This window comes from Pomacea canaliculata, linkage group LG5, assembly GCF_003073045.1.
Source record: "Pomacea canaliculata isolate SZHN2017 linkage group LG5, ASM307304v1, whole genome shotgun sequence".
NCBI lineage: Eukaryota > Metazoa > Mollusca > Gastropoda > Architaenioglossa > Ampullariidae > Pomacea > Pomacea canaliculata.
In genome coordinates, this window is record NC_037594.1 from 5,039,744 (window position 1) to 5,051,132 (window position 11,389).

The window sequence follows — 11,389 nt, forward strand, 5'->3', positions numbered from 1 at the left end:
GTGAACACCACTGTGTATATATTTTTTTTTTCATTCCATTTTCACTAGGTATGTTGTGAAGTCACAGAGTGAGTTTTTGCTATCTTATCGGCCAGTCGGGTAGGCTTAGAATGTTGAGACCGGTCCACACAAAGAAAATGTATCCCATCTCTGATGTAGGACTTACAATGACACAGCCAATGATTTGCAGGCTCATGAGGTTTTTTTTTTTTCATTTTTGTTTTTCAATACTGGGAGACTAGCAAGAGGTTAACAACTGATGTCAAGGCCAATGCTGGTTATTTTACTTTTACTCCTTCAAACAGTTTCTAGCCGACTGTTCCTGACACCCTCGTGTGATTTCTTACTTTGGAAGGGGGCAGCTCAAATACAATACCAAACTGGAAGCCTCTCCCTGTATTTATTGCAAATGCACGTAAACTTTTATTAAAATTTATTTTTTGAAATAAGCCAGGCTTTAAAACGCTGTTTTGTTTATTGTATGCAATTTTTATTTTTAACACCATCCTGAGAATTGTCCATCATGGCAGACAGCTGACATTCCTGTACCTTTGTCTACAAATATCTCTGCTCCCTATCTGTAAAGGTAATTGTCGATCATGATAACATAATTATAGTCACTTATCATCCTAACAAACTCTGTCTGTACCTTTATTTGCTTCGTTAAAGGCTGCTCTAGATTTTAGTAGATTGTAACATTGTCTATCTTGACTGATGTCTTGCTAAAGGCCGCTATACACTGTACGAGGTCGTGCCAAAAGCTGTTATAGACTATAGTATGTCTGCTCCGTGTGATGTGCATGATCCAGTGCGTGCATGTGTGGATGTATATATATATAAACAACAGACAAGATAGACAGAGGAAATGAGACAGAAAGAGTCGACTTTAAGTCTGTTTAAAACATTTCCTATTCCTCGGTTAACCAAAATATACAGTAAATACTTGCAACATTCAAGGCGTTAAAGACACGCAAACAAATCGATTCATTCTGTTTAGAAGAAAACAAACGAAAAATTATAGAAAATTTGCTCTTGTTTTCATTGTTACCTGCAGTCAATTGCATTCATCAGTCACACTCAGTCTGTTTTCTTCAAAAATAGAGCTCATTTGACTAAGCAACGCAGTGTAACAAATACAGAGAAACCAAATGAATACAGTAACAATGGTAATTATATGCCCAAAAGAGACAATTCAAATAATATCAACACAAAGTGGACAAGGTTTTGAATAAATAAAGTTAACAATGCTCCACAACAACTTAGCATGATATAGCTCATCTGGCATTTATATGGGATGGGAAACAAATTAAGATGGTGATGAGGTAGGAAAAACATTTCCATCAAGAAAAGAACTGAATGAATGAGAAGATAATTCCATTTGGAAGAAATGTGATTTTTTTTTTAAAGATATGGTGGCTGGCGTGGAAAGTGGCTGCAAGAGAAACACTTGAGACTGTACATATAAAAGTTCCACACAGTTTATGGAATCGTGGTCACTGGCAGTACCTGTGATGGACTCCAGAAACTGTGTCTTGTCTGAACGGAAATGAACACCTGCTATACTACCTGCAACTGCTACACAGTGTCTGCAAGTATTGGAGCTTCATAAACCACATTTGTATTCCAGGTTAAGGGGCAGTTACAATGAACACATCACGCGTAACAACTGAACCAGGATGTCCATCACCACGACTTCTACAACATCTGCAACACCAGTCGCCGTCTAAAAACAACCTAAACAACGACATCATCATTGCATGAAACAGCAAGGCAAGCTAAAAATAGCTGAACTGAGTTTTAAAATAAAAATCGGCAACATCAACATGATCACAACAATCTGAAATGGGTTTTTTTTTAAAAACATTCAGACATGCGCAAAGCCTGCGCCATCAGTGTTGGCCTGGGAGCAGCGCTCATGGCAAACTCCAGAGCTTGAAAAAACATGGTCAGAGTTTAATCAGGACCAGTTGGTCCAAACTTGCTGCTTACAACTGTCACCAATGTGCGTCATTTTAAAAAATGCATTTCTGGTTGTTTTGTGTTTTCAGTCTTCGGCAAAAGTCCCGACTGACGAAAGATTTCATACCTCCTCGAAAACCAGAAAGTACTACAGCTATAAAATCGACAACAATAAACCCAAGGACTTCTTTCTTGTCATTAAAAATAAAATCCACTGGCAAATGTTGCTGATTAAAGTTCATCTTGAACTCTGTTCCCACATGGGGATGGTCGCTGCCCCAGGCCACCACCACGTTTGTTTTCTTCTGTCATGAGCTGTGTTCACAGCGGCAATAGTTGGACACGAACGAAGCGCACTGTTCACGCCGTCTGGTCCTTATTCTGCTGCTCCAAATCTGTCTTCTCGTGGTGTCTGAAACACAATAGAAGAAGTTGATTAGAGACTTGAAACAAAAGAACTCAAATGGATACACGGAAATGTTGGTGCTCAGTTGGCTGAGTCATGTCGTGGAAGGAAAGGGGCAAAGGTCTGACAACGAAATGGGGAATGGCACAATCCAAATGGAGCCTGTTAATTTTTTTTTTTAAATAAAATTGCATGCTTGAAAAACCTTCCAAAAAAATTGTGTGCTTGAAAAACCTTCCAAAATCTTATTATTACTAAAATTAATGTTTCATTAGTCTCTACCCAAAAAAAAAAATGTGAAGATTTGAAACCAAGCAAAGGAGAAGAAAAATGAGCGCGAAAAGACAAATACAGAAGATTTGATTTTAAATCAAGAGTGTTGCAGATTCCTAAAGACCGTAACTATGACAGCAGTCGTTCAAGAACTTACAGGGTATAAGAAAGTTTCCACGCTTTGTGTTCCATATTCGTTCTCGGCAGAACACCGGTACACACCCATGTTGTTGAGCCAGGAGATGTCCCTGATGAGCAGGTCGCCATTAACGGCATTCTGAACAAAGGAATAGTGAATTTGCAAAATGACAGTATACACACTATCTGAAATAAAATACAACAGATGTAATAAATATAATAAATATAACTTATATACATATGTACATCATAAGCATAATTACTAAACAAACGAAATGATCGGACTTTTCTAATTTTCTGAAGAATGTTTTAAACTGAATATTCAGCAAAAGCTTAATTTTACATTTCACAAATCTATGTTGAGCATTAACATTTATATATGTCACTAGCAAAAATGACACGGACTAAGAAACACCCTGCCTCGTCATCAACTATCTATTCTCATCGTCTGAAACACAAGTCGCCTCTACAACAAGCGCCAAGACCGCATTTCTTCAGTGGTGCGCCGAGAGCAGCAGGCATACCGGAAATGAATGCTCCCCAGTAGCATCCCCCTAGCCTGTAATTGTGTCATTTCCAGGGAAGACTTAAACTCAATAGACTCCACTGACAGAAGAAAATATCTTTTTTGTTCAATGATTCTTGCGTGTATCATTGATTGTAACTATCCAGGCCTTGCGTGCGACGATTTCCTTCATAGAGCCTCATGCCGCACAATTTCTGTGATGGAAGCCTATTCCCGTCCAATTTCTTTTATGGAAACCTCTTTTGAACAGTTTCTGTCACGAAATCTTATTCCTGGAAATTTCCTTCACGAAAACCACTCCCTGACCAGTTTCTTTCATGAAAACCTATTACTGACTAATTAACTTCGTAATGAGCCTAACATTGAACTAACAACTGAAATTTGTGAAATTTGGTGTTGATTTTTCGCCCATTAAGATTAGAAAGAGAAAATGAATTCTTACACTGAACTGCTCGGAGTCGTCGATGGTGTTGTTCATGTTGTCGTACCACGTGATGGTGGGTGTTGGCGTGCCTGACGTCCTGCAGAAGAGCTGGACTGTGGTGGATTCATATTCCAGGCGAGACACGGTCCACATGTAGATTCTTGCAGGTTCACCTGTAGCGTTTATAATGTGTACAATGTAGCACTGTATTGCTTACTCTTGCAAAGATATAAACAAAATATATGTGTATACAATTGTGTGCGAAAAAACATTTTGAGAATACATCGGGTTTTTCTTAAAACAACTGAAATATTTGGATATTTGTGATAGTGTATTTTTGACAGGAGTTTACCACAACAGAAAAAAACAACCTGAACGTGGGAAAAGGTTGTATTATGTGTTCACTTATCTTACCCCACAAGGAAAACATGAGGAAACAAGGACAAAGGGTAAATAAACAAATAAAACTTTACCTCTGACAGATCGTTTAGCTACGCAGCTCTCAAAGTTGGAGGCCCGATGACCTGCTGTAAGACAAACCACAAGATAGTATGTAGTAAGCTCACTGTTCTGATTTATATCTGACTATATATATATTTTGAAATAAAATAATTTTGTTATCTTAAAATTCTGCAGTTAATATTTCAAATTTATAATCTTAAAATTAACATTAATGGTTCAAAAAATTAGTCTTAACATTTTATAACTAAGCATGAGGATAGCTTTCTATTAAAAGTTAATTGATCAATAAAATAAATAAATTCTGCTCATATATCTTTTTTAACCACAAATATAATCATGATAATATTTGTTTGCAATCAATTTTGTTGCTAATGAAACTTTTTCTCACGAAATAAAACTCTTGCAGTCAGGCCCGTTCTTAGCCCCCGCGGGGCCCGAGGCAAAGGGCATGTGCGGGGCCCTCACGCCACGATCACACGGTTTTAGTTGGGATCTAAAGTCACTTTTTTCCTCAGGGATATCTCGTCTTTTATCATTGACAGCACGCTGATACACATTACAACATAAGCCTACAATTAATTTATTTGTAACGTTCGTCAATATAGGCAGATGCCTCGTCCGCCTGCCCCTAAGTTATAGGATGTGAAGAGTAGGAGTCTTGTATGCCAGGTGGTCAGCTTGTGGTCAGCTTGTGGTCACTTACTGACTTTGACGATCGTGGACTGTGTCTTCCTCATGTAGGGAGTCTCGGCCACACAGGTGTACTCGCCCTCGCGGCGCTGTTCAGACAATCCAGGTACAACCGAGACTTTGTGGAGGATAACCGCAACTTGTCTCCAGCCTCCTCGGACTCCGTCTCCATGTCCTCCAAGGAAGCCACGTCATCTTCCAGCGTCTCAAAGTTGCCCTGTGACATAACACGGATTGTGATGTAACGTAACGTGAGGTCACGTGACACTATACCCCAACTCTCCCAGAACTAGCGAAATAGTTACAGCCGTTAAAGTCTTTGACCATTGGTGTACAGTGACCACCTGAAGTCGTTCTTCTTTTATTTCTTTTTTTTTTTTTTTTTTTTTTATTGTTTTCCGCTGATTTGAGAGATAACGAGCACACACACACACCTGTACACCTGTACTGATCCACGAACATACCTGCACAATCCTCTCGCCATCCTTGAGCCAGTGGATGGTGGGGACCGGGGAGCCGGCGGCCTCGCAGTCCAGGACGATGCTGTCGTGTCTGGCGGCCACGGTGACAGTGCGGAAGTTGCGGTTCTTGAAGAACAACTTCCGGCTGCCAAGACCGGACCCCGCACCCTCCCCCTCCGTGTTCAGGACGCGCTTGCTGACGCGGGCCCCGCGGCTGGTCTGAGGACACAAGAGACAGAACCATGGTGAGCAACAGCAGCAGCAGGTCTCAGACCAGATGGTGGAGACGAGGAAGAATCGAGCACACACTCAGATGGACGGACGGAAGGAGGGATGAAGGGTCAGATAGCAGATAGATGAGCATCAACAGCAAATGGGTTCATTGTGTGGAATAAATTTAGTTGAATTTTTTAAGTCTCTTCAAATTTTATTTTTTTTTAATAAAATATGTGTGCTTCTGGACTTCTAAGGACACGCATACGGACACAATCACTGAGAAAAGTAACCGTTGTTTCAGATTTGCTCCTTGTCCTAACCGCACAGATCGTACTAGCTTCTTTCTCTCTCTCAACATGGCGGCTTTAGGCAAAGTTTCGTTCCCCAACGTTCGTGCTGATACATATCGAGCGACTGTCGGCAAGTGGAATGTGTTGGCCTACTGACATACAGACCCTGGGACGGCCGCTAAGTTGTGGCAAAGTGACATTCCTCTGATAACGATACAGCTAGTCCGCGCCGAGCGACGAGGATTGAGCGAGCGAGGGAGAGAGAGAACTGTTCTACTTTAGCCCGAGCTCTGAATGAATGTAACGAAAAAGGAGCAGACAGATATGAGAGGTTGTGCGAGTTTAGAAGAAGGGGAGAAGGATACAGCGCCTGCCATTGATAGTTTGTCACCTTCCATCTATTTCTGCCTCAGAAGCTTCTGTAGAGTTCATCTTGTCCTCACTCACCCACCGAGGAACATGAACAGTTATTTACAGCGGGATGAGAATTGAGTTACAAAGGAATGAACACAGGAAGCAATTCGGGGAAATTAATGTTTGTTCACAGAGTCCTACACTTTATATCACAGCGAGATAGTCATCTAGTCACAAGTAAATGAACATGAGGTCACCAGAGGATGAACGTTCGTCAAAATTGAACATGTCGCTGGGAAACAATTTTAATATTTACTTAAGATGTTTATTCACAGGTCAATACATATTTAGTCAAAGAAGAAGATATATTTAGTCAAAGAGAATATGTATATATCATTTTAAGAACAGACATTTAGTTACTAGCACACTTCCAACAAGAAGCCGAGAAGATAAAACCAACGCAGAGGAAATGCGCGCGTGCGTGTGTGTGTGTATTTGTGTGTGTGTTCGTGTGTGTGTTCGTGTGTGTGTCTAGCTTTGACCATGGCTAGAATAGAAGCCGACCACGAGCAGTCAGATGTTGTAAAGAGCGGTTCAGTTCCCGTTCTGTAAAGGTCGTTAGGATGTTAGGATGATGCAAGAACAAGCAACACCACGGGGCTTGCAGCGATCCAAATTTAGGTTACACTCGTGACCCCCAACTTGACCCTGGGAGATAGCAGCCTCTTGAAGATTATTTACTGGGTCTTTGTTTGTGAAGGTCGTTTTCCCCACCTTAAAATTTTTTTTTCTTATCTAACGGCCAAGATGTCAGCAACATCAGTGTTTTAGCGAGTCCCACTTCATTCAAAACTCGAGATACGAGGAAACTCGAGATACGAGGCCGGCAATTGCAGCGATTGGTTCTGGCTTATCGCGTGTCTGCGTGTGTGTGTGTGTGAGAGAGAGAGTGATGCAAGAGAACGAGAAATGAGTTTCCCTGTACTGGTCTTGGTGTAGAACTGACAGTATCCGGTGTAAATAATCTCCTCAATAAATATCTGAAACTGTTTAATGAGATCAGTGTGCGTGATAAACTCATAAACTGACTCCAGAACTCACGTTCACATGTCTCTACTGGAGTGTATATCAATCCCGTTACTAATACCACGACATCCATCACATCTACACATCCTCCACCGTCCCCATCAGTAGGAGACTGTGGATTCTTTCAATGTCCATCATTTTTTCTCTTTCCACATTTCTGATGAGTCCCTTGTTCACTGCCATCCATCACACGCGCTCTTCTTTGCACGATATTTCTAAAATATTTTTTTTCCAGGTCTTTCCACCTACTTTTCCTTGGCAGAGACTTCTACTTGTGTAGAATGCCGAAGTTTTGGACTCTACAAGAAACTCAGAGAAATCTTTTAGGATTAAATTAAAATAAGTGAAGATTAGCTACATTGTCTTCAAAAGTAAAAAGATGTACAATCCGTTACCTTTTTATTTATAGTTCATGATATCTAGTATGATACACTTCATTATATCCAGTCTATTGTTATGCTTCATAATCTTCAAATTAACCGGTTTAATTGTGACAGATTTTTCGGAAAAGTGTTTTAATGGTTGAAAAGTTTTTCCTTACTATTAGAAATTTTCTGTGTTCGGAGTCAGATCCGTTTGGTTCCACTCAGGTCCACTAGTTCTTGCGGTCTGTTGCTCCTTCTTCAAAGGACTTCCTGGTTAGTGTTCGTTACAGGACTTCCGCATTTGCATGACATGGCGGATACTCTCCAGTAATGTGAGAAAGTCCGAAAAAAATCACTGCGGATCCTTTACTCAGCTTGGGATGAACGATCTTCTCAGACTAGTTCTTCAGAATATTTATGAATAAAAACTTTATTCGAAAAAGAAAGTGATTCTAGATCGTTCGATGGACTATCCTTTTCAAAGCTAAATTGTGACTGTGTGGTCGTTTCTGAATGGTCAATCTGTAACATCACGTGACCTGGAAATTCTCCCGGGAGGGTTAGGTGATGGAAGATGTGAGGTTACAGTAAGTTTCCTTGATTCGATTTCTTCAATCCAAGGAGCCCATACTGGAATCCGAAACTGTGAGGGTTTGAGTGACTTCCCAGATTCCAGAGAATTGTAACAATGTGTAGCAACACACAGTGCACGCACTGCACTTCAGCGTTTAAAGGTTCAACAATAATGAGACTTTTTTATCCCTGGTGAGAAATCATGTGGCTGCACCTATCGAAAACACTAAAGAACAACAAAATTTCTTAAAAAGACTTCGTTTATTTTTCAAGATTTCTTTCTTAGTATTTTTGCGTTTTATTTCCTCGCTGTTTGAGAAATCTCATTCCTTTAATATTCTCTGCATCAGCCGTAGACCTCATAAAATCTTGCCTCACACACCCAGAGTTTTCCATTTTGACCGTGAGTTCAATTCAGGGCCATGCCTCTTTGGCTGCACGGATCCTTTTGATGGAGAGTGAAGTCAGTCTGTGACATCCGCGGTTGGTAGCGCTGCTGCCGGTGACGTTCGGAACCCAGTGACGTTGTCTCTGCCTGTTAAAGGCTTACTCGAGTCAGACATGAGGCTACTACACAGTTGCCACAGTCAGCAGAACATGCTGCTGCTATTCGTTTGCCTCCAACAAGTGTCGTCAATTTTATTAATTTTTGTGTACACAAGTACACACCTACATTCATCTTCTAACATTATTGAATGCTAATGCGGCTTTGTCCAGTTTAGGAGCAAACACAATAATATTTCGGAAAATGAGGTCTTGACCTCTTATCAAGCGGCGTTAGAACTAACGCAAATGTTCAGATGTGACATTTACCACAAAAGTTTGGGAATTTATATCTTTTATATTACTAAACTAAATCACGTGAACATGATTTTTCGCTCGGGTCAGCCTTTAAGTCTCGGCATCAATAACTGGCTGCAGGCGTCGCTAGCTGTGGGTGTGGGTGTGGGTGTGGGTGGGGTCGGACTGCTAAGTGTTTAGTTTAGTGAAAGCTAACGTCTCACACGAGCATTCCTCTCGCTTTTCCCATGCATTTAAATGCCCCGCTTAGTAATCAGTCGCTCCTCAAATCACGAAAAGAAAAGAGACAGGAATTTTACGACTGAGGATATGCATCGGAAAGCGACCTGCCACCACCCTCTCTCCACCTTACACTCTTCTTCGCAAGGACGGTTCACACACACAGACAAAATGTTTGGAGCTTTTTACAAAGTTTATGTCCGAGATTTTGTTGCCGACGTTTTTACAAGAAAAGTCAAAGGAGAAGACAACGTTCGATCAATGATGATGACGACGACGACAATTATACTAAGGGGTGTATGTGTGTAGGAATCGTAAGAATTGTTATTTTTATTCTTAAAATCTGATGTCTACCAAAATAAAATAGTTGTGCTGAAAAAATAATGAAGTCATGGTTGAAGAAAGAAGAGACGAGAAATACAGGGAGGAAGAAAGGAACATGTGGGACATGAGAGAGAAGACAAAAAACCACATACCTTGAAGATGGCTGAGGTCAAGAACGGGAAGCAGACGAGAAGTAATACACAGGTGGACGTTGCCAGTTGAACCATTGTCAAGAATGTCCGCAGAACTTAACTGGATGGCAGGCCACCTGTTCAAAAAAAAAGAAAGAGTGAAAATTCAAGTGCCGGCATAGGAAAACCAAAAATTTTGTTTTAATTCTCCAACGAAGGTACAACAATGGAAGACACTCAGGAAATTTTGAGTAGTGATAGGACACAACAGAGAGAGGAAAAATCATGTTTAGCTGAGGCCAACAACAGAGATATAGAAAAAGATATAAATAACAAAATATAAAAATAAATCAGATGGACAGCCAATCACGCAGTTTATACAACGGGTGGCAAAATAAATAAATCACGACTGCTTGAAAAAGAACTAAATGAATCAAGTGTATTGTTCTTAATTATGTTGAGAACTATAATATCAACAGACTGTACCCGTTCTATCTTTGCCTGTAAAAATTGTCGTAGCGTTATTTATAGAAAGGCAAAATAAAACTCAATTAAAGTAAAGCTCCAGGGTCAGGCTACAACACCTCCGGATCTTTCCTTTATCAAAATAAAATTTGCATTCCCTTCAACTCGTCGAATTCAAAAGATTTAATTTATGAACGCTGAAAAAAGTTTAGTTCCGTAAACAGTTGTGAAACCGAAATAACTGAAACATTTCAGCAGCAGTTAAAACATTTTTTTTTTCAGAAAAGAAAAAAATCCAATTAATCCTTGTCATACTTACAAATAAAATGTCGATGATCTGTAATCCAACTTCAGTTGATAACTGTACACAAGGTGAGACTGATAGTTCTCTCTGGTGAGCGTCTAGCTAACGACAGCAGCAATGAAAAATAAAAAAGAAAAAGAAGACTGGTTTCTTCCGTTTGCTGTGTTAATGGCGGTGAGAAAATCACGGGCGTCGGTAGCAATGGCAGGAGCGGTGTAACGAGAGACAATTACCCTTCCCTCTCTCCACCAATGCACATGAATGGCAGTTTATATAGGAAACGGAGTGGAAGTCACACGTGACGTAGGTCCTTCAAGCCGCTCCTACCCCAGCGCCTCAATGAACGGGGCAGCCAATCAAAACCGCCGTACGACGCTCGGACCTCACGAGCTTATTTGCATACTCGTGGGCACTCGGCGCCTGCTCCGGCGCTATGACGTTTCAGTCACATGTCAGCCGTCAGTTGCACGCGAGGCCCGAAAAGGGGGTGGGGGAGAGTGAGAGAAAGAGAGAGAGTGTGTGTGTGAACGGCTGGAGATTGATGGAGGGAGGGTTGGGGTGGAGGAGGAGATGAGGGAAGGCGGGATATGAAGACGTGCAGGAGCCCTCAAGGGCTTGCGAGGACCTTGCTGTCATCAGCAGTACCCTCCCACCTTTGCCTGGCTTGTTTTGATTCCCTCGGTGCATCGTTGATGATGGCTTGCGTTGTGATTCCGTACTCTAGCTTAGCCTTATCGTCTGGCGTCACTTTGTGGGGCTGCTGCCTTCACGTGTGATCGAAGCGCCGCCTGGCCGCTGACACTCGTGTCTGCTATCAACCTCGTCACGAGAGTCTGCCGAGAGCTTTGTTCTCAGCTCTTGCTATCAAAAGTCTACTTTCATTTTGAGTTTGCCTCCTTGCTCACGTTTACAGTTTCACACT

General features: G+C 41.2%; 1 protein-coding gene across 1 annotated transcript; it reads right to left on the minus strand.

Moving 5' to 3' along the window:
* Positions 1 to 2,228: 2,228 nt before the first annotated feature.
* Positions 2,229 to 10,881, minus strand: LOC112563923 (zwei Ig domain protein zig-2-like). Its single transcript, XM_025238397.1, is given in 9 exon segments — positions 2,229 to 2,371; positions 2,796 to 2,915; positions 3,745 to 3,899; positions 4,200 to 4,253; positions 4,892 to 4,963; positions 4,966 to 5,095; positions 5,343 to 5,558; positions 9,720 to 9,835; positions 10,483 to 10,881. Coding segments are annotated over 8 exon segments (858 nt in total). The 5' UTR covers positions 9,795 to 9,835; positions 10,483 to 10,881; the 3' UTR covers positions 2,229 to 2,335.
* Positions 10,882 to 11,389: the final 508 nt, after the last annotated feature.